A 21,337-nucleotide genomic window follows, 5' to 3' on the forward strand; every position below is an offset into this window, starting at 1 on the left:
TGCGCGAGATCGGTGACGTGTGGAAGTGTCCCGCACAATTAGGAATCAAGAGCACATTTACCATGTACTATTCGTGCACAAAAAATTCTTTTGTTGGAAACGCATTTATTGGATTTGTCGACTGTCGATGACCCAAAAATGTTCGATCGTTGTCCTCCCGGTGGCTTCTCGGTGACCTCCGTCCACTTCCGGTGGCGTGACGTAGCGGGCCGTTTGTAAACAACAACAGTGCGCCGGCCGCACCGCTCTTATGTAAGGTCACGTGGGACCCGTAACGTATGAGATTTATGACGTCGGTGAGAAGCGTTGACGGCGAGATGCGCCCTTACGTAATGGCGCGGTCAGCGTTGGCCTTGCCGACAGCGACCTCCCGCGGTTCATTTTTAATCAATTGGACTGACGCCAGAATTTCAATCTTTTTATTTTCACATTGTAATGTCAAAATGCAGAACGAGTAACGCAACCCAAAACACAATTTCGCATTACACAAAACACAATCTCGCATTACATTGTTGTCTGAAGTCCTTCAGATGACTCGTGGAAGGGGGCGAGGAGGCAAAAGTATGAGCCCTGCGGATGTCGTCGCGGCATTCATTGTAATTCCCAAAAGTCCATCAAAATGGCCGCCTCCGACCGGGGGGCGCGGTCACGGCGACGGAGGCAGCACCTCCACGGTGTAGCTGACCCGCTTGGACTGCAGCACGCTGTAGCTGTTGTCAAAACACACAACATCTACACACAAAACAGCATTTTGTTGAATTTTGTTTTTCGCTTTTTTGGTATTGTATTTTTGTAGCCATATATTTTGTTAGCACTCACACACTCCGGCTTGCGAGCAGGTGATGACGTCGTCCTCGGGCACCAGGTGGGCGTTGCAACGTTGGTTGGGGACGACCTGCGACATGGGCGCCGCCGGCGCCGCCCGTCGGTACACGGCGAATCCGATGTCGGCCCCCTCGCTGGCGAACTGCCACCTGTCGAGCAAACCGCCTTTCCTTGCAAATCTTTTTTTTTCGACTTCCCCCAACTGTCCTGTCTAACACACAAGTGCTACTTTGGCACCGCCTAGTGTTCATTTTGTGCCGAGGTATCTCAGGGGCAGACGTGCAAGTTGGAACATTCCCAATCGCTTCCACAAGATGGCAGCGAAGCGCGTTATTCTTTTTGAGCGTATCGGTAAGGCACCTGAGCAGGCTGCCGGGGGCGGCGACGTCGTATTCCAGCTGCAAGACGGCGCCGCGGCCGACGGTCGCGGCGGCGTCGTACTGGACCTTGATCAAGTTCTGCACGTAGTAGGATCGCGGCACCGTGCCGCCGTAGTTGATCTGTGGACCGCCGCGGTCATCGTCGGCGCGTCGTCGGGGGCGCCGCCGCGCGCGCTCACCATAGTTCTGCAGCGAGGGTCTCCGTCCGGGTCGGTCCGAGTTCCGCCGTACACCACCGGGAGCTGCTCGGCGTCCACGTGTTTGCGCAGCACTTCCTGCCAGTCGCCTGCTCACGCAAAGCAAAGGCGGCCAAGCGGCGTTGGGCCGCGATGCCGCACGCCAACGGCAACCTCCGGTGTGTTCTAAGCGCTTACTTCCGAGAACGCTGATCTTGCGTCGCGTCTCCTCGCACAGGAAGTGCTTGATCAGGTTGTAGGCCACGGGAAAGAGTTTGGGAGCTGCGAGCCAAGATGGCGGGCGAGGTCAACGGGGCGCCCGCCGCTATGCAAACGACTTTACCTTTGATGAGGAAGACCCTCTTGAGCCCCTCCGGATAGTTCTCCTCAAACATGGTGAGGATCTGCAAGGGGACGCGCGGGGGGGTGAGGCGCGGGCGAACTGGCCGGCCGGCGGCGGCGGCGGCGGGACGCCGACCTCGCCGTACGTCTCGATGGCCGGCTTCCACAGATGCTTGAAGCCCAGGCCCTCGCAGTCGTAGATCAGCGTGACGGACTCCACGTTGGCGCCCAGCTGTGAGCGGGGGCGGGGCGAGGAAACCGAGACACGAAACAATGGCAAGTCAAGGACGGCGGGGAGGAAGACAAAGAACAGGCCTAGGAAAGAGGGAGGAAAGCCGGCGAGGAGTCGTCCAGGCGAGGCACCGGGCGAGAACAAGGAATCGAGGCGGGTTGGGGCCGGGGTCGGGAAAGCGACAGGGACGGGACGGGAAAGGGGACGGGACGGGAAAGGGAAAAGGAAGCGCGTGGGACCTGGCGGGAGCGGCGGAGGCATTCCCGCTGCAGCGTCTCCATGTTCATGAGCTTGAACCTGATGAGGTCCCGCTTGCTGGCCGACATGAGGAGGCCCTTGGGGTCCAGCGGGCCCACCGGGTCGTACCACACGGGGGCGCCCTCCTTGTCGTGGCCGCACATGCCCCCCGACACGTAGCGCCGGATCACCTGCGCCCACCCGCATCCCCGTCATCGTCGGCGCGCGCGGCCGGCCGGCGCCTCGTCCCGACCTCGGGCGGCGTCCACTCGCTGACGATGTCGTCCGCCTTCATGTTCCTCCTGAACTCCGCGTGCTGCGCGCAAAAGTCAGACGTGGAGAAAGAAGCGGGCGGCCGACGGACGGACGGACGGACGGACGGCGCCCACCTTCCTGATCATGGCTTCAGCTTTGGGGACATTGAAGCTTCTGGCTGACGTGGCAGACAAAGATGAAGAAACGATCACGTGATCATTTCGTTGACATTTCCAATTTATTCTCCAAATTCATACGAAAATTCAAACGAAACGAAGAAAAAGTTCAACGTTATCGGCGGAAATATCGAGCGTGTCCCAATAATTGACTGGGGGACTGGTCTCGCCGCCTAGCTTTATTTGCGCTCGGCGTTTGCTTAGCCCGGGGGGGAGGGGGGGGGGCTTCAAACGGCGCCAGGAAAAACACGGCTGGTGCAACGTCCCGCTCGGTCCCCTCTCCGAGGGCAAAACCGACGCGCCCTCACGCGCTCGACGTCAAGGCCGCCTTATTGGGAGCGGGGGCCAAAGTGGCCGTCAAGTTCAATCAAACAAGGCGTGACCTGATCTTTCATCCGCAGCCTTCTTATCTTATCGCTACTCAAAGTCCGCGCGGGCGGGCGAGCGGGCTGGCGGGCGCCACTGACCTCGGAGCCAGCGTAGCAGGTAGTGGTCGTCTTGGGCCGGAAGTTCGGGAAGGATGTCGCCCACCAGGTGGCGAAACTGCATCCAAACACAATCCAAATCGGACGTTTTCCGACCGTTTGGAACAAAAAAATTCTACACACGGCGAGGAAAAAAGCTGCAGATAGTGTGAACATACAATCCAAAATTACTTTATGATCAAGGACAATTATTGAAGAAAAAAAAAAGAGGAAATTCTCATTCACTGCCGTTGACGCCGATAGACGCCTGGGACCCGTTTTGAATGAAAAAACAGTAAGGAAAAACTCAGTCGAATTCCAAACCCCAAAAACGCGACTCATTCGTCTATAGACGTCCGAGATCCATTTTCAACCATTCGACATTTGAGCGTGAAAAAGAAGAAAGGGTTAGCCTGAAAGTGGCCACGAGAGAAAAGCAAACATGGAAAGAAACTTGACCTGCGTGAGTGAATCCGCTTGCTTGGCGCTCAAATCTCCCAGGCGCCCGCTCATGCTGCCGCCCGGCAAAACTCGCAGGCTGCCGATGGAGGAGGATCAGCTCGCTGGCCGCGGCCCGTCGGGCGGGGGAGCGAGGGAGGGAGGGAGACGACGCGCGCCCTTTACACACACAGCCGCGCACGCGTTCAAAGGAAACGCCGGCTTTTCGGGGCTTCCATAAAAGAGATCAAAAACAACCCGAAACAAATGAACTCGTTCGCTGCCATTGACGACCGCCGACGTCCGATAAACGATCGAAAAACAAAAAACATTTTGGGCCTATTATCATAAATGACAACATTCTTACAAAGTAGAACTGACATCTTTCCTCATTACAAAACGCAATACCAACAGCGGCCAGTAGCGGCGCCAAAAACGAAGATCAAAGCAAACAAAACACAAACCAATCGGCCGTTGACCTAAATCGGTTCCAAAACATGATCGCTTGGGTTGCGGCCCGCGCCGACCCGAGCCGGGACCTCCGGTCGAAAACCCAACTCCAAAGCGCGACGCGCAAACGTGAACTCGGAGCGAAAGAGAACAACCTCGCCAATGGTGATTTCAAATCATTTATTTGCTTATCAACATCCGCTTTCCATTTCAATCACATTGCGTCCCGTAAATCAACCGTCGTATCGATTATGGATTTACTTGATTTTTTTTTTCCATGTAATATTCAACTTTGGCTACTAATCCTATCAAAAATATCAACTCGGCTCACGTCTGTTAAAACTTTTACATTGATAAATCCAAAAATACAGCTTCCGTATTGGGGGAAAAAAAACAAAAAAACACGATCATCTCTCATCTGCATATTTATTCAACAAAGGTGAAAGTTACCCTCACTGCGGTGCGGAACACGCGGGGATCCCCCACAGGTCCGCTTCGAGTCCCATTGTGTGACCTTTGAAGCCACGCCTCCTGATTTTAAAGCTGCTGTGTTGCTACATTCATAATTAGCCATCAGCGCGGCGGCGGCGGCGGCTGTCCCCACCATTTTGCTTTGCCTTCACCCCGTGCTGCTCGTCACAATTTACAATCCCCTGTGTTTTTAATTCCACTTCAAAAAAAAATCCAGAACAGCATTCATATATTTTATACAGCGTTTGGCCAAGCCGTCCGACTGGGCGCGAGGCAAACGACGGATGGGTCGCCGGCCAATCGCGGGCCAACCCAATAAATACCATTTTCTTTCATTCACAAACGTTTTCAAAATTTGTGAGTGGATGGCGAGCGGTCCAGCGCGTAGCCCGCCTAACATTCCTAAATGAGCTGAAGCAGGCGCTAGTGTTTTTCAAAATAACTGGGCCTTAACTACCTTTAGACAAAACTAGTGCTTTGCTGCCGTTCGCGGCCTCTGCTGCAAATAATAATGCGACACCCTCTAATGCGCCACAAGATTATACCCGATGATAAAAATATTTGTAATGGCCTAAAGATGCCCCAAGATGGCGCAAAAGCAACTCTGCGCACTTGGCACCAAAGCACTACTTTTGTTGGCTGATGCTCTGGCCCGAGCGCCCCCCCCCAAAAAAAAAAATCCAGTCGCATTTAAACCCGTGGAAAGTTTGCTTGGCCACGTTCCGACATTTTGTCGCCAACAAAGTCTAGCTTTTGACTTCTGGTCATTTTTTGGTCATTCCTCGTATTGGAATTGCAATCACCCGAAGGTGCGAGTCCGGACGCACGTGTGTCTAAATGTCACCTGCCAATCAAAAGTCATCGCGTTGGGGGACGTCCTCCGCAGCAGGGTGGAGTCCCGACGTGGCTCGCGTTGTGCAAGAAGACGCCGCGCGGGCGCTCCGCCTTTGTGACGTCCCTCGGCCCTCTGCCGGCGCCGCCCGCCGTTAAGTCCTACCTGCGTGCGTCCTTAGATGGCGTGCGTGATGAAGAAGAGCAGCTCGATGTCCGCGGCGGGCGGCGGCGCGGCGTTGCCGCCGTGGATGATGGGTATGAGCGCGCTGTCCAGCTCCTTCATGTAGCGATGAGGGAGGAGGCGCCCGCCCGAGCCCGCCTGGTACTCCACCTGCCAGGCGCGCATACGCGGGCAAAGCCGCGTTAGCGTTAGCATCTAGCTCAGTCGTGCCACCGCTCTAACTCACGGGCGTCAAACTCCAAATCGGGCCTTCAAATAAAGGTCCGAATTTTTGGGGTTCACCGACCCATAAGCATAATGCCCTCCATTTTATGGCCCATGTTTGGTTTTTTTTTTCAGTTTGAGACTAATCTGTAACCTATATAAACGTAAGTTGTTGAAAGTTGATTCATATTGATGTTTTTCTTTTGTTAACGTTAAGAAGGATAGTTTTAGATTTTTCTTATTTCTAGCGGGTGCGGAACACACAACGTACCATGTCTTGATGCGTGGACACGCGCAGGCTGAAGGAGTTGATGGCGCCGGCGGCCAGCGCGGCCAAATGCGGCGCCAAAGCGCCGCAGGCGGCCGCGGCAATCTCCTTCTGGAAGACGGCGCACGACGGCGGCGGGCCGCAGCCGGGAGACGTCGGCCGGTAGAAGACCTGCGCGGACGGCGCCGTCAACCTCCGGCGCCGTCAACCTCCGGCGCCGTCAACCTCCGGCGCCCGGGCCGGCCCCCGCGGCCAATCGGCGCGAGCGCGTCACCTCCGAACACCCGATGACTCGTCCGTCGCACTCAGACTGGCCGTCCTGCCGCATCCTGGCGCTGCGCACGCCCTCCAGGCTCCGCCCATCCACGCCGCTGGTCATTCTGGGCGGCGCGGATCGATACGATGGTTCCCGTATGAATATATTTGCATATATTGATAATTGTTCTCAGTTTTTGGCGAACGTACATCTGCTTTTACTAGTTTTAAGTAGAAAGCTAATTGTTGAGTAGGCTCGGACCAGGGATTTTGTAAAAATCGGAGCCTTACCCGGGGTTGACGGGCGGGCTCCAGTCCACCCAGCGAACGCTGACGTTTTCCCGGACGTCCGTCTCGTCCGTCTTGCCGCAGGCGATGTTGAAGGGGTTGCGCTCGCGCAGGGCCGCGCGCAGGGCGTCCATGGTCTCGGGAGGCATCTGCACCATCAGCCCGTCTGAAAGCGCGTCAAAGCTCATCTTTAGATCAGAACGGTGAAAGGCGCTGACCCCGATTGAACACAATTTCCTCTACGGTGCTAGCGCCACCTAGCGGCAGCAAAACATGTCATTTTTACCATTGGCGTTTTTTTTCCACATTTTTAACTACTGCGTCGAGCCCGTTGAGCGAATACACGTTTGAGGAGAGCTCAATCCCGATGACAACTATGAAATCATTTGTCGTTGCAGTACCAGGCAACCTAGCGGTAGCAAAAATACGTGCGTTTCTATATATGCAGTCGTCTGCGCTGAGCCAACCTTCCACGATGCTGGACTTAGCAATGAAGCCCGACGATGCTTTGAGGGCGCCGTTGAAGACCACGAAGCTGGCTCCCGTCACTGCCACGCAACAGGAAACAAGGGGGCGTCAAGGGGGCGTCAAGGGGGCGTCAAGGGGGCGTCAAGGGGGCGTCAAGGGCGCTCCCGCAACGGCCAACGGCTTCAAAGACGGCCGCCCACCGGAGCGCGTCTGGCCGGGCCGGCTGATGGCTTGCGTCTGGTAGCTGCCGTCGCGGTTCTGGAAGCACACCAGGTGCGAGTCGGCCAGCAAAGTCAAGCCGGCCCCGATGCTGATCACGTGCTCGTTGGCGCCGCTCACCACCCGCTCCATCTGGAAAGGCATTCGTTCGGTCCGCGTTTGGCTCGAACTTAGCTTTTTGGCGCCGCGCGGCGGTCGCGACCTGTTCGAAGCTGCTTTTGGGGATGTCGATGTAGCTGTGGCCCATCTCCATGTGGATCCTCAGCCCTTCCACGGACGACAGGCTGTACTGGTAGTTCCTCAGGTCCTGCGTTCACACACAAGTCAGCAACGCATCACACACGCTTGCGTGCGTCGCCGACGCTGTGAAATGTCCTCGTGCTGTACTTGAACGCGAATGGCAACAAAATTCCTCGCGGGAAGATCTTACAGCCAGAAGGTTCATGATGGTGTGGCCCGGCTCGCGATACACCGATTCCCGAAAACGCACGCTGACAGGCGTGGTGGGGTACACTGCAAAGATACGCGCAGGTTCGTGTACTCAATCAGGCGCTCTTTTTGAAAAAAAAAAAAAACGGAAGCGGTCAACGCAAGGAATAACGCACGCACCGTCGTATTCCGAGCCGAGTCGCAAGAGCAGCCTGAGGGGGAACACCTTGGCCCAGGGCACCTCCAGCTTCTGGATGAGAAGGCCGAAGAGGAAAGGCCGCGGGGGGAGACTGAGGCCCTCCAGCGGCTGGCAGCTGGGCGAGAAGAAGAGCATCCCGCCGTGATCTTTGCTGCCCAGGAAGCTGCTGGCGAAGGTCACGTTGTCCAGCTCGTCCACAAACTTGCCTGCCGGAGGAACGGGGTGAGCGGGCGCGGCCCAACGCGGGCGGGGAGCCACTTGCCTCGTTGCGCGTCCCGCTGAACGCTGAGGTACAGCGCCAACAGGTCTCTGGGGAGAGTCGTGTCTTCAGGGACGCACTCCAGGATGAAGACCAGCTCTCGCTGGCCCAGGGCCCGCAAGCCGTTGGAGCCCAAGCACCAGCATGGACGCCCGCCATCTGACGCCAAACATCCATTAGAAATCGTCCACTCGTTTTCGCGGACGTTCGATGGGAGGATCCATTTTTTTCCCACCCAAAATCGGCATCGAAAAAATCCACATTGGTACGGAAGCAAAACGAGGTAGGCTCTACTCACATGTAACCATCTTGACGTTGACCAGCAGGTTGGCATTGAGGACAAAGGTCAAAGGGCGAGGACCCCCTTCTTCCAAGAGGTGTCGAATCTGGCAAGGGGCGGGACTTTCCTCCACCAAGACGTCTGCAAAGCGGTCAAGTTACAGGCAAAAACAAAACCGCACGCTTATGAGAGAGACAGGTGGACGGACGGACGGGCGGACCGACCGACCTCCTGTCGCGTCCTCTCCGGTGGCGATGAGGAGAGGGGGAAGCTGGTCCTCAGAGTCGGGGAGCAGGCTCGGGGCCTTCCTGACGGCAGAACCCAAATCCGCCAGCAGGGTGTAGTCCCAGGGGCCGCGCGGGGGAGGCGGGGCAAGCTCGGGACTCGGGGGCCCGCCGTTTTCCGCCGGCTGCCGAAAAAGGAAAGGACGCGTGGTCTCGCATCTCACGGGGCGGCGCGTCATCAAGCGTACCGCGCTTTCGTCGGGTGTGCCGGAAGACTCCTCAGAGCTGCGGCGGGCGGGCGCCGCCAGCTTGCTGGTGTCGGCCACCTCCCCGTTGGGCAGGATGCCGTCGGCGAAACAAACGCGCTTGTGCTCCCGGGCGCAGCCTGCAAAAGGGGGACAGGCGGCGGGATGAGCCCGGACGGCGGGATGAGCCCGGACGGCGGGATGAGCCCGGACGGCGGGAAGGCCGGGCGGACCGGAGCCCGTCGCACCGTCGCTGCCGGGGTGCTTGAGCGCCGACACGGGCACCATGACGGTGGGCGGCGGCGAGTTGAGGGTGCCGGCGGCCCGGGCCTGCTGCAGGGGCGGGATGGTGCTGCAGTACTCGGACGGGACGTTGGGGTTGGGGCTGGGACCCGTGGGGCTCATCATCCGCTCCAGGGCCTGCGCTGCGGGGAACAACCGCCGACACCCAACGTCAGCAGACGCCAATGACGGGCTTCGACTTTCGCCGCCTCGTATCGCTCTAATACTTAAGTGTCTGGAAATGAACAGTATCGATTCAACAGTGTCTGGACTGAAAAAACCTGAAAACATCTGCCTGGCATTGAATGAGTTCATCATTTCTTAACTTATTCTTATTCAGGACGACAAAGGACGAGACACCCTCCGGAGGGAGAAAAATTCACTTGGATATTCTCTTTTGACGGAAAGTCAAAGCCGCGGCGCCGAGGAGCGTTCCGCGTCTCGCCCCTTTTCGGCGGACGCCACACTCGTCCATCACCGGTCCCTCCCTGCAGCCGCGTCCGGACACCCCGCCGCTATTTGCTTCTATCTTTTATCAGCGGCGCGCTTGTGTGTGTGTGTGTGTCGCTTGTGCTAGGCTGCGCAGTTAGCGTATTAGCGCGGAGGGGGGGGGGGGGGGGCCGTGATGATGTCACTCCGCTCCAACGGCTCTTGGCTGGAGAAAAGTAGATCGCCGCTTCTTTTTTTTCTACGGTCTTAATTTAGACTCATCACATGCCGTTTGAGGCGGGACACCAAAACACACCGACAATGTCAACAAAACAACGACAATGTCAACAAAACAAACAGGTCGCACGCTTACGCTGAACAAACTACACGCAGGCAAAGTGGAGAAACACGGGAACACACAGCGACAAACGCACGGGACATCCATACACACAAACATATCCTTACGTTTAACTATACGTGTGCGTGTGTATATATGGTTAGTGTTGAAAAAGCTAAGTATATGATGGCCAGGTAATTTTGGCAGATGTCATATTGAGAAATAAACTAACAGTCTTGGATTTTTATGGCAGCTTTATTTTAACAGTTAAAGGAAAAAAATTGAGAAAATGACAAGAAAGAACAAAGAACTCATTTGCATGTCATTAGGGAAATTACGTATTTGATGCCCTAGCAAAACGCGACCTAATAATTGGTGGCAAGCACAGCTTGTAGTTGCTGACTAGGTTTGCATACACAGCAGGAGTCATTTTGGTAAACCCTTCTCTCCAAATCTTGAAGGTTTTGAGGCCAAAGAACTCAATTTCGGATCGGTCTGACCTCAGCGCCTTCTTTTCTGAGTCATCCATACGTTGGTTGGCCTAGACGTGAGTCATGTCCTACTTCTTCCAATTGCAGTTGTCACCTTCTCGCTTACGCTTTTGTAGCGCGTCCCGGCCTCGTGGAGTTCAACGGCTTTGAAAGCTCTTTAGTCCTGCCCATGGTGGAGATGCTGGAGTTTGACTGAGTCTGTGGGCGCGTGGCTTTTTATACAGGTGACAATTTGGAACAGGTGTCTGTCATGCAGGTCATTACTTCAGTCAGATTAGGAGTATGTCAACGGTCTGTGGGAGCAAACAGTCAAGGTTGGTCGGGGCAAAGACATGCAAATTCTTTTTTAGTTCATGTACTTTTCTCTTTAAAAAAAAAAACTGCCATAAAAATCCGGCTCATTTCTTAGTATGCGAATGCCAAAATCCGCAAAAACTTATTTCCTACATTTTATACATGAGAGAGCGAGAAAAAGACAGACGGACGGATGGGGATATAGAGGCAGAGATAGATAGGAATACACAGAAGCACTTGGCGGCAAAAGCATATTGGCAACTATAGCATCCGACACAGGTTTTTGGCTTACCTCTTTGCAAGGTGTCAGCGCAGACAACACACACGCGCGCCTCTTTCTCCAAGTACTTGAGCTTGCACCTCCTGCTGCAGCAGCCCGCGCAGTACACCTTGCGACACACACAACACAGGTGAGTGTCAAAGTGTGTCAGAAACAATAGCGCATATCCCAAACGGTCCTCTTAATGCTCTTAATCGGGAGCCTTGAAGGACTTAAGTGGAGCTCAGCAGAAAAGAAAAACAAGTGCTTCCTCGTGCTCTCTGCCGCCTGCCAGCCATCCAAATTTAACTTTGCCAACAAACAGAGCACAGGGATGCTCAAGTTTACCTCAGACGACATCGGGTATAGAAAGAGAAAAAATCTCAAATGAGATTTGAAGCGGGGGTGTGCTTTGTTTGGCTTATCTTTGTTTTCTGGTGCCACCTCGGGCCACTGCTGATATGTCATTTTGCAAAACCGATTCCATCATCCAAAATCTCTGATATTAGCATTCAAATATATAATACGAATTGATCAAGTCTCTCACCGTACGGGAAGGGGAAAAATTGTATCGGGACACGCCCAGTCGGCCATTTGTTTTCATACTTTTGAGTGCATTATTCGTGCGGGGCTAGCAACGTGTGTGGCGAAGCACTTAGGGCATTTGATGTCAAAACGAAGCGGAGCAAAGCGGCGTACCTTCCCGCACGCGCGACAGTGATGGCGCCTCTTGGTGAAGGTGAACTTGTGCAAGCAGTTCATGCAGTTGGGGGCTTCCGAGTCAGGCACCCAGGCGGGTTGCAAGCTTCCCAGCCCATCCGGCGCGCCGCCGAGCCCGGCCGCGGCGGGGGGCTCGCCGGGGTAGGGCGGCGGCTCCGAGAGTTCGTCGTAAGGCGCCGCGTACTCGGGGGGCTCCGGAGCGACGTAGACGGGGCCGCCGACCGCACGCGGGCCGGCGCGAGGACTCGGGTCCTCGTCGTCGCGCTCCGCTTCCGAAGAACTCGTGGGCGGCCGCTCGTCCTCTTCCGCTGAGACGGGACATTTTGCGGCGGGCGAGAGCAGCTCCTTGGGTCTCGCCCCTTGGTAGGACATCTGCTGCTCTGACTGGAAGGCGTTGCTGGTGGGGGAAGGGCTCCCCCTAGAGGCACCTTCCTGACAAGGCGAGTCCTGAGAGAGCGAAGACGTGCGCATGCTTCTGTCGCTTTCCGGTGAGGTCAAGCCTTCCAGATCTTCCCTGCAGCTCCTTAGCTCCTCATCCGCGAGCGCCCGTTCCAGATCCCCGTCGGGGGCCTCCGCGCCGGGCCGCTCGGCCTCGGCGCGGTCTCGCAGGAAGGCGTCCAGCTCCTCGTCCGTCACCAGAAGCTCGGCCTGGTCGCTCTCCGGGAGATACTCGAAGCCGAACTCGGCGGGCTCCACCGGGCTGGGCTCCAGAGGCGCGGGTTCCGCGGGGGCGAGCGGGACGGGGAGCTGCGCGGGGCGAGGCTGCTGGCATAGTGAGTCCGGGACTTCTTCGGGGCGAGGTGTGTGCAAAGGCGAAAGAGAGTCTGCTTCTGGTTGCTCATTTTCACGCTGCTCTTCGGGCTCCGAGAGCTGGGGTTCACCTAGGGAAGCTTCGCTTTCAGAATCTTCCGGAGTGTCCGCCTTACTTTGAACGGACGCTTCCATGGAGTCCACTGAAGTTGGAGCAGTTGCTTCGGGCGACCGCCGGCGAGCTTGGTCCCCCGGGTCCGAAGATGAATCATCTTCCCGAGCCTCCTCCTCATACCCTTCATCTTGGGCGTCGCCTTCATCTTGCGCATCATCTCGCGCGTCCTCTCCAGGAAGCGGGGGAACAAGGATGTCCAGCAGACTCAAGGAGGATTCTCCGGGCTGCTGGTGCGAGTTTGACCTCCGGCTGGAAACGTCTTGTTCCGCCAGCGCCAGGTTGCCAAAGTCCAACAGCAGTTCCTCCTCCTCCTCCTCATCGTCTACGTCCAAGTGCTTCTCCACAGCACCCAACTGAGTGAATCCGTTGCGGTCCACTCGGATCAAGACGGCCGAGCCGGTATCGTTGACTAGGTCGCAGACGGGTTTGAGGGCCGGGTCGGGAAAGGCGGGCGCTGAGCTTTGAGAGGCGCCGTGATCTAGAGAAGAGTTTGAGTTACTGACGATAAAACACCGATTGTGTCAACGAGACCAAACGAAAACAAAAGCGACCGTTTTAAACTTGCAAAATAACCTTGGAGCAAGTCGACGCCGGTCAGAGGCTGAACTTTGGCCTCCCCGTCTTGGTCGCCGCTGCTATTGCTGCTACTGCTGCTGCTGCTGCTGCTGCTGCTAGCGGCGCCGTAGCGGAGAGAACGGAGGTCAGGTAATTTGAGGGACACGGCGGACGCCTCGGAGGAGTCCAGACCGGCCAAGTTGTAGGGAGGAGTCTTCCGGAAGACGCTCTTGCAGTTGACGTCATCTGCAAGCCAAAAACAATGATATTATTTCCCGGCAAGAATTTGGAACTTGGCATTTAATGAAACAGTGATTTATTTAACGACTTAATCAATTATTTCAGGAAAGATTCATGTATTGAATTTTGGCACTTTCGGCCCTCCGTACAAACGCTGGAAAACGTCTTTTGCGCGTCCTCCGGCGTCTCACCTGCGCTCAGCTCAAACTCATCCAGCACTTTGTCCAGGTCACAAACAACCGCCCTGAAGAAGCTGTCCATGCTGCTTCAAAATCACTCTTGAAACCTGAACAACAACAAAAAAATTGTTAACACGGTAACATTGTCGGTCATACTTAAGAATTAATACTTATGAATTAAAACTACATCAATGCAAAAAACTATTGTCTCATTTGTGGGCAAGCCGGCGTATTAATAAATTAAAAAGACAACCCACACACTGTACAAATTCGGTAGACATCACAGGTTGTGATAACGTATTCCATTCCAGTCACGTTGGCCCGAGCGCCGGTGTCTCATATGATATACCAACAATGTGTCGCCTTTCTTAACTTGAATTTTCTCTCGTTACTAGGGACAATATTTTTCAGCCGAGGCGTTGCGTAAGCTGATTTTTTCGTAACGAGAGGCGTCGGTAAATAGAAGCATCACTGTACAGTAGTTTGTTTCTCAAATGTGAAGCTCTGTGAGACTTGATTCAAATAAATGTGACTTCTTTTTTGCCTCATTAATGTGCTTTCTTCTGTACAATTTTATTTACACACCACTGTAGACACGTTGAAATGTCATTTCTATTCCAAATTGAAAAAACAGATGTGCCACACGCAAGCAGCCACTGGGGGGCGCGGTTGTGTAGCATCTGCTCCTCGCTATGATACGCTTTGATGAGAATGCCTTTAAAGCCATGTTTAGCAGAATATTTCAGAAAGTTCACACACATCAGTTTCATCGATGTCACTGGCAAGGCAGATACTTACATTTAAAATGGGGGTGGCTGTCAACTCTGACAAGTTTCACTTGACTGATCACAACTGGGACGATTTGTTGTCTCGAGTTAGCAAAGATGCTAGCAGCTAACACATCGTCGGCGAGTCCCTCATTTGTCACCGAAAAACCTTCTAAACGAGTCCACAAACTAAACCGACGACTAACTCGAGCCTTCAAAGCGTCAACATGTTACTTCCCGCGAGTCCATGTTTATCGCTCGTCCTTCTGCGCTAACGTGGCTAATATCTTAGCTGACAGGGCTAGCTAGCCTCTTCTTTAACCTGTTGTTTATTTGCCCTCGCTCTGCTGGCGTCTTGCTCGACCGTCGTGCTGGCGACAAACGTCATCGTCGGCTCGTATCGCCAAAGGAGCTTTGAAGTGGGTCGATGAGTTTTTTTTCCGTCCCCCCAGAGAGGAGTTTGATTTGATGTTAGAACTCCGGAGTCTCCGCTCGGGCGGCCATCTTGGATTCACAGACCTGTGGATCCGCGGCTCACGATAATCTCGCTTCTTTCGAACCTCGCCAAGTCCGTAAAACCTCAGAAAGAGCTTCAAATTTGTCATCTGTGAGTCAAATGTGTAACCGAGCAGAGGGTGAAAGCTAAAAGGTTGTCCAAGTGCTTTTTAAACACGGAAAACCTTACAGATTACTAATCGATCGATGAGATCTGACATCGATGTAAATGTCTGAACAGCGCATCTTCGATTCTGTTTTTTAAATTACGTTATTAATAATTTTAATACGTATATTATAAATAAGCAAGTTTGACCCCCAGAAAGCGAGGCCGTTTATTAAATTTTAAAAATCGTGAACGTAAATCAAGTGTAATGTTCAAAGCTCAACGGCAACATGCTTGGAAGACTTTGAAAAGAAAAACGTCATAGAAGGCATATTTCGCCAAATATGACGCGTTTGCTTTTGGCCAAGCCCCTCAAGTTCCTTGTGTTTTGTGTCTTGTGCTTGGCGACGTGAACGTCACACGCACGCTGCGGCCTGCGGGTGGTGGGCATTCAGCACGGCGACGAAGACGCGACGGCAACGGCTCGTAGTATGACTTCCACCAGGAGATTGTGCAAGGTACACGCACACACACACATCTGCGTCAATAAAAGCTTGTTATTGTGTGCAAGCAAGCATAACTGTTGGATCTTCAATCAACGCTTCTGCCTGCGTGTGTATTAATTTTCATATTGCACCATAAGCGCGATCGGCGTCTGATTTAGCAATGGCGGTTTCTCAAACGGGACATTTTTTGGGGGGTACACCGCTTGTGTATTCATACCCGAATCCGATCAAGACGCGCCTACATACAGACAAATTGGCGGCATGGAGTTAAAACACCTGATCGCTCCTATGTTTTTCAATTCGGCATTGAATAGATTCGGAGCTTTGAGGCTTCGGCGGAAGAGAAATTTAGTGACCTCTAGCGGCCAAAAGAAGTCAAAGCGCCAACGCAGTAATTTATTTCCAACGCACTTTTCAGGAGCTGGAGGAAATCCGCCAATCCGGATTCCGAGAATTCCGCAACATCGAAGTGGACGAATCCAACATTTTAAGCTGGCAGGGTCTGATTGTGCCTGTAAGTCTCCACTCGAATCTTCTTGTCCGGACCCCCGAATCCTCCTTGTGATGCTTTCTGCTTGTGTGGCGGGCAAGGACAGCCCCCCGTACGATAAAGGAGCTTTTCGGGTGGAGATCAACTTCCCGAACGAGTACCCCTTCAAGCCCCCCAGGATCACCTTCATGACCAAAATCTACCACCCCAACGTGGACGAGAAGGGTCACGTGTGCTTGGGCATCATCAGCTTGGAAAACTGGAAGCCCGCCACCAGAACGTCCCAAGGTCAGTTCCTCCGAGGCGAAAGCATCCTTGTGCGAATTTCGAGGGAGTCAAATTACTTTGGGGATCAATATAAAGTGATTATGAGTGCCGGCCATTTTTAGACCCAACACTTGAATCACATCAAAACACATATGCAACATAACACTTTAGCGTTGTGGGCACTTTAGCAATGACATCACACAGGAAGCACTTGGCATGACCCCAAACTAAACTTTAAACTCACATAAAACAAAATATTATTGCTCCGCGAACTTGTAAATGATTCCCGGATCCCACTGCAGTGGCACCTCCAGCCCAGCAGGTGGCAAAGTTACAGCATTGTGTTTGCGCAGTCATCCAGTGTCTGATCGCGCTGGTGAACGTGCCCCAGCCCGAGCGGCCGCTGAGGGTGGAGCTGGCCAACGAGTACACGGAAGACCGAGCGCAGTTCATGAGGAACGCCGAGGAGTTCACCAGGAGGCACGGCGAGACCCGACCCGACGACTGACGGCCCGCGAGAACCTTCCTTCCTCCCCCTCATCGCTTTTTCTGCCAAGACTTTTTTTTTTCTTTAAGAACGTCCGGAAAAATGTTTTTGACAAATCGAGCGAATGTCTTTTTGCTTTCTTCATGTGTACGCATTGCACAAATGTCCCAGATAGTCTGCCTAGCAACGAGCGAGGGGCGCGAAAGCTAATATTCTTTTTGCGCGGACGGCTTCTAAAGTGAAAGGCAAGAGAATATACGTAGAGCTTTTATTAGTGTGTGGGCGGAGCTTGCACAAATGGTCTATTTGCGAAACATGGCGATGGGCGGCGGGACCTTGATGTCCTGGCCCTTCTCCAGCCTCTTCTCGCACTCGATCAGGTAGTTGACGCCGTCCACCACCAGCTGCACCAGCTCCACCTGACGCGCAGGGATGTTTGTGCTCGCAAGTGTATGGCCGTTTGGATTTTGTTTTTCTTGCTACTCTTACATGTAATAGTTTGAATAAAATCATGTGAAAGGTGACATTTCCGAATCTGAAAATATTTCAACTTGAATTTCCAACAAAAACTAATTGTCAATTACTTTGCTCGCAAAGAGAAATTCCACACCTTATTTCGCTCTATTTTAATATATACAAATGTACGTCCGAAATTATGTTCAAAATGTGACTTGTATTCAACCTATCAGACATTGACGTAATGTATTTGGAAAGCTGTAGTTAGCGCTCACCTCGGACTTGCCCAGCCGGTCGTTGTTGGAGATGTCAAAGGTGTCGCCGGTGGCGGCCGTGTCCACGCCGCCCGTGCCCCTCTTCTGCAGGCGCAAGTTGTCCAGGATCTTGGAGAAGCGAGGATCCTGTGGGGACCCGACATCCTTCGCTTAGCCTTTTTTTTACAAACGAACCGCCGTTCATATATGCGGTGCAGCAACACATGTAGACCGACAGAAAAGAAACATACTTTGCAAACTTTTGAGACTGCGCTCTAGCTATTATACTGCCCCCTGGTGGCAAACACACCAGAATATGTGTGTGTGTGTGAGAGACCTTGCTGAGTTTGGGGAGGCGCACGTGCACGCCGGCCCTGAGACCCGTGCCCAGGTTGGAGGGGCACGTGAGGATGTAGCCCAGACGTTCGTTCCACATGAATTCCCAGCCTCTTTCCTGGATCAGATGTTCCACCTGTGGATTCAAACTCAAATCGGCTTTCGGAAATTCTGCCCGGCAACAACTGACTACGGTTTGATTTATCGTCCTGAAATTTTGGCCGACGGTCGTGCCTGCAAAATAAAGACCCGGTGGCCTTGCGAAGGGGTGAAGCGGCACTAAAACAAGCCCAAATCCCCGAGTGGGCAAAGTAACCTCGGCCTGTTCTCACTTTTCCTCTGAGACGTGAGCCGTATCTTTCCTTGATGGAGACTATACTCGAGTGTTTCCTTTTTCGGAAGGAAAACACTCGAGTATAGTCTCGATCGAGGAAAGATACGGCTTGCGGGCCAAAAACGACTTTAATCCGGCCAGCGAGATGATTTTGTTCCGTAAAGTATAAAAATGAGCTGAATTTATTTTCAATCCAAAAAAAACGCCGACATATTTTCTGACTAATAGTAGTATAAATACTTAATAGTGATGTTGGATAGCATTACAAAAAATTCATTTGAGGGTCAGCATTGCTTTTTGAGGGTCGTTGTCAAACATACGGCCCGCGGGGCCTTTTCTGGCCTGCAAACGTTTAAGAGTCAAAGGGTCCAATTGGGTACCTGCTTAAGTCCCCTGCAGAACCTCTCAAAGACCCTCTTCATGTTGCCCCCCTTCTCCATGGAGATGACCCTGGTGTGGTCCTCTTCGTTGATCCAGATCAGGAAGGTCTTCTCGTTGTTGTGCCTGAGGAGAAAGAGGGCGGGAGGCGCTCAAGGCGGGGCGCGGGCCGGCGACGGGCGCGCGCGGGGCGGGGCCTACCAGATGCCCCTGGCGTCGGGCCAGTCCCGCGCCATGAAGGCGCAGGTCAAAAGGGGGGACACGGGCTTGTCGAACAGGAAGTGGTCCTACGGGTCGGGTCGGGGCGGGGCGGGGCGGAAGAAGAGGACACTCACATTGACAAAGGCGGAGGGACGGGGTGGACCGGGGGGATGCTAAATCCTCTAACGTGATGGGAGGTCCTTTGTTTTGGGGAACCTTCTTACCAGATGCCCCTGGCGTCGGGCCAGTCTCGGGCCATGAAGGCCGAGGTAAGTAAAGGAGACACCGGCTTGTCAAACAGGAAGTGGTCCTGATGGCGGCGTGGCGGGATGGGATCACAACGCAAAGGTGGGACAAGAGCTTGGAAAGCGCCACTTTTTACGAACTTAACCAACTTATCGCTACATCAAATTGAAGGGACTCCTGTGCAATTTGTGTTTTTAACTAACGCAGCGTTTTCTTGAATTTTTTCGAAGGGGAATCGGGCGCGGGAACTTACGTCGATGAGCTGCTGCTGCTCGCGCTCGCTCATTTCTCCCAGGCTGTAGTAGCGGCCCGCCAGGTCGCCCTTGAGGCCGGCCAGCGCCGTGACGGCCACGCGCTCCACCTCGCGCCGCTCCGCCCGGGAGCAGGCGGGGGGGAGGCTCAGGCCGCGGATGCTGCGCCCCGTGCGCACGCGCGACGACAGCACGTAGTTCTCGTCGAACATGCCGCCGTTCAGCTGGGGAGGGAGGCGGGGGGGGGCATCAGAACGCCGGGCCGGGCAAAAGTGCGGCGGCGCGCCAACCTTGGAGGCCTCCAGGTCCGTGGGGTGGCTCATGGTCCTGGGGTCGTAGCCGTTGTGGCGGTCCTTGATGACCGGGTCGAAGAGTTCGGCAAACACCTGCAAGCAAAATGTCACGGGCGTCTTCCTTCCGCCCGGCAACAGGGGACCGGTTCTCCTCCCCTTCCGGACCCCGTCCGTCCCGCCCGGCGACATGGAAAGTCCGCTACCTCGTAGCTTTCCTCGTCGCCCGCCACGCAGCCCACGGTCTTGATGAAGGGGTGGCCCGGGTTGTCCACGCCCGTCTGGATGCACTGGTCCAAGGTCCAGCTGTTGGGGGTCACCTTGTCCCGCAGCTTGGCGTAAATGGCGGGCGTCAGCGCCGCGGCCATGCAGTTGTTGTGCTTGCGAAGGTCAGGGTAGTCGGAGCTGCGAGAAATCTGAGAGGGTGACTTTGACGCGATGACAGGAGCGCGTCATTCGTTCCCGCGCAACTGACAAAATTACCGAGGACTAGCTCAACTCCTCGTTGCTCGCTTTTTCATTGCCGGTGAAAAACAAAGTCGTATAGAAGATGGAGGCGGCAGCGATATCGCGCTTATCTCCAATTCGGACGAGAAAAGCCTTCAAATTTCAGGAGAGAGTGAAAAATCGATTCTCACTTTAAAGTCCGACTTTAGTCCCAGAACTCAGCTTTTCGTTTGATTTTCTTGACCATTTAAGAACCGTTTGCGGATACATAATATCAAACGGCGCTTTTTATTTCGACGACAACAAAAAAGGCCTTTGTCCCCCGCTTCAAAATGGGAGCATACGACAATGAATGCTCGACGGCCGGCGCGCCCGTCGTCACCTGGCGGGATAGAGCTTTTTCCGGGCCTCGGCCGCCAAAGAAGCGCCGTCGCTCAACAGGAAGCCGGCGGCCGCGGTGCCCGTCCCCAAGGTGGCCAGCAGGGCGGCAGTGTTGCGGCCCGACAGCAGGCGGGTGAAGGAGTTGGCCATCTTCTTCGCCTCTTGAACTTTGCGCTTTGAACTGGAGGCGGAAAAAAAAAAGGCAATTCGACGCGTTGTTAAATCGGGTAGCGATGTTCAGGAGTGCTTTCCGACTTTTTTTCGGCTCTCCTCGCGACGGGCGCCGAATTCACGGCCCTAACCGGATCGAGTGTGCGGAGATCTTCTGAAAGGGTCGTCGGGAGGTCGTCGTCGGGCGGCGCCTCGAAGCGTCCGAGCCAGATTTGCGGCTAACCGGCTTAGTGCCGTTAGCGTCCCTCGCCAGTTAGCTTAGCCGGCCGGACGCCGCCTTGCAGAAGGTCATTTGCCTCCGCGGCGGCGTTAATGTGCCGCGTCTATATTTATAGGCCATATTTTTAGCAGATCACAGGACCATTGTGCCGCCGGGATGCCAAGAAAAAGTGGACGCGGGCCACGCGGCCTCATATTGGAATCGCTCGTTTTCCACGACCCTCACAAAAGGTTGGCAGAAACAAGGGTTAGACTTGACTCGAGCACTAAGTCCACTTAATGGTCTTAACGCCTCCCCCTCACTAAACCCCCTCATGGCCGCTCAACTTTTACCTCCACTACATCCTTGCGGAAAAAAAAAAAAAAAAATGTAAACGTAGCATCGACTTCATCGAGCCCCGCATGACATCACACCTTCAAAATCACTGTGATGGGAATGCTTTTTACCTCAAGGTAAATTTCAAAGCCCCAAAGGACACAATATTAAAGAAAAAGAAAAAAAAAAAAGTCATTGAAGAAGACTAGACTAGAAAATTCAACAGTAGCTGTGAAATAAGAGAAAAAAAGGAGTCCATTACCTGTGCGAGACCCGTGCGCCTTCAAGTCCAGCGTCTTCTCTTAATGAGCTTTGCACGCTGGCCTCCGACTAGGCCCCGCCCCCTCACGCCCCATTTCAGGCGGCAGGGCCAATCGGGTGTGGGCGGGCTCTCCTACGTTATTAGATGGCTTTGACTTTCACACGTGC

At 54.1% G+C, this 21,337-nt stretch overlaps 4 protein-coding genes across 10 annotated transcripts; 1 reads left to right on the forward strand and 3 right to left on the reverse strand.

The window, feature by feature from the left end:
* Window positions 1-403: 403 nt before the first annotated feature.
* Window positions 404-3,989, reverse strand: sec14l7 (SEC14-like lipid binding 7). Of its 4 annotated transcripts, none has more exons than XM_088435618.1 (12): window positions 3,547-3,989; window positions 3,091-3,166; window positions 2,582-2,621; window positions 2,446-2,508; window positions 2,195-2,383; window positions 1,860-1,955; window positions 1,725-1,785; window positions 1,580-1,663; window positions 1,385-1,491; window positions 1,186-1,325; window positions 820-974; window positions 404-732 (listed from the first exon to the last, which is right to left on the reverse strand). In XM_088435618.1, exons 3-12 carry the CDS (start codon window positions 2,591-2,593, stop codon window positions 647-649), a joined length of 993 nt encoding a protein of 330 aa, XP_088291744.1. In that variant the 5' UTR covers window positions 2,594-2,621; window positions 3,091-3,166; window positions 3,547-3,989; the 3' UTR covers window positions 404-646. The 4 variants fall into 4 exon arrangements, with proteins under 4 accessions (XP_088291744.1, XP_088291742.1, XP_088291741.1 ...); XM_088435616.1 differs by having other exon boundaries at window positions 2,582-2,625; XM_088435615.1 differs by having other exon boundaries at window positions 3,091-3,245.
* Window positions 3,990-4,138: 149 nt separating this feature from the next.
* On the reverse strand, window positions 4,139-14,833 carry zfyve16 (zinc finger, FYVE domain containing 16). Of its 2 annotated transcripts, XM_088435606.1 has the most exons (19): window positions 14,309-14,831; window positions 13,523-13,617; window positions 13,110-13,337; window positions 11,591-13,014; window positions 10,925-11,021; window positions 9,048-9,224; window positions 8,803-8,939; window positions 8,559-8,739; window positions 8,349-8,471; window positions 8,054-8,209; window positions 7,773-7,997; window positions 7,594-7,676; window positions 7,366-7,470; window positions 7,145-7,295; window positions 6,944-7,024; window positions 6,480-6,642; window positions 6,208-6,313; window positions 5,937-6,104; window positions 4,139-5,611 (listed from the first exon to the last, which is right to left on the reverse strand). In XM_088435606.1, the coding sequence occupies exons 2-19, from the start codon at window positions 13,590-13,592 to the stop codon at window positions 5,456-5,458; spliced, it is 3,831 nt and encodes a 1,276-aa protein (XP_088291732.1). In that variant the 5' UTR covers window positions 13,593-13,617; window positions 14,309-14,831; the 3' UTR covers window positions 4,139-5,455. The 2 variants fall into 2 exon arrangements, with proteins under 2 accessions (XP_088291732.1, XP_088291731.1); XM_088435605.1 differs by having other exon boundaries at window positions 8,559-8,939; window positions 14,309-14,833.
* Window positions 14,719-17,152, forward strand: ube2l3a (ubiquitin-conjugating enzyme E2L 3a). The gene is made up of 5 exons (XM_088435620.1): window positions 14,719-14,884; window positions 15,334-15,396; window positions 15,803-15,898; window positions 15,976-16,162; window positions 16,495-17,152. The coding sequence occupies exons 2-5, from the start codon at window positions 15,370-15,372 to the stop codon at window positions 16,647-16,649; spliced, it is 465 nt and encodes a 154-aa protein (XP_088291746.1). The 5' UTR covers window positions 14,719-14,884; window positions 15,334-15,369; the 3' UTR covers window positions 16,650-17,152.
* ckmt2a (creatine kinase, mitochondrial 2a (sarcomeric)) lies at window positions 16,883-21,334 on the reverse strand. Of its 3 annotated transcripts, none has more exons than XM_088435613.1 (10): window positions 21,171-21,332; window positions 20,204-20,383; window positions 19,581-19,779; window positions 19,375-19,470; window positions 19,087-19,308; window positions 18,588-18,673; window positions 18,389-18,512; window positions 17,676-17,810; window positions 17,360-17,485; window positions 16,883-17,047 (listed from the first exon to the last, which is right to left on the reverse strand). In XM_088435613.1, the coding sequence occupies exons 2-10, from the start codon at window positions 20,350-20,352 to the stop codon at window positions 16,931-16,933; spliced, it is 1,254 nt and encodes a 417-aa protein (XP_088291739.1). In that variant the 5' UTR covers window positions 20,353-20,383; window positions 21,171-21,332; the 3' UTR covers window positions 16,883-16,930. The 3 variants fall into 3 exon arrangements, with proteins under 3 accessions (XP_088291739.1, XP_088291740.1, XP_088291738.1); XM_088435614.1 differs by lacking the exon at window positions 18,588-18,673 and adding an exon at window positions 18,812-18,897; XM_088435612.1 differs by lacking the exon at window positions 18,588-18,673 and adding an exon at window positions 18,812-18,897 and having other exon boundaries at window positions 19,087-19,470; window positions 21,171-21,334.
* Between the last annotated feature and the right edge of the window lie 3 nt (window positions 21,335-21,337).

This window comes from Hippichthys cyanospilos, chromosome 15, assembly GCF_059441005.1.
Source record: "Hippichthys cyanospilos isolate Australia breed blue-spotted pipefish chromosome 15, RoL_Hcya_1.0, whole genome shotgun sequence".
NCBI lineage: Eukaryota > Metazoa > Chordata > Actinopteri > Syngnathiformes > Syngnathidae > Hippichthys > Hippichthys cyanospilos.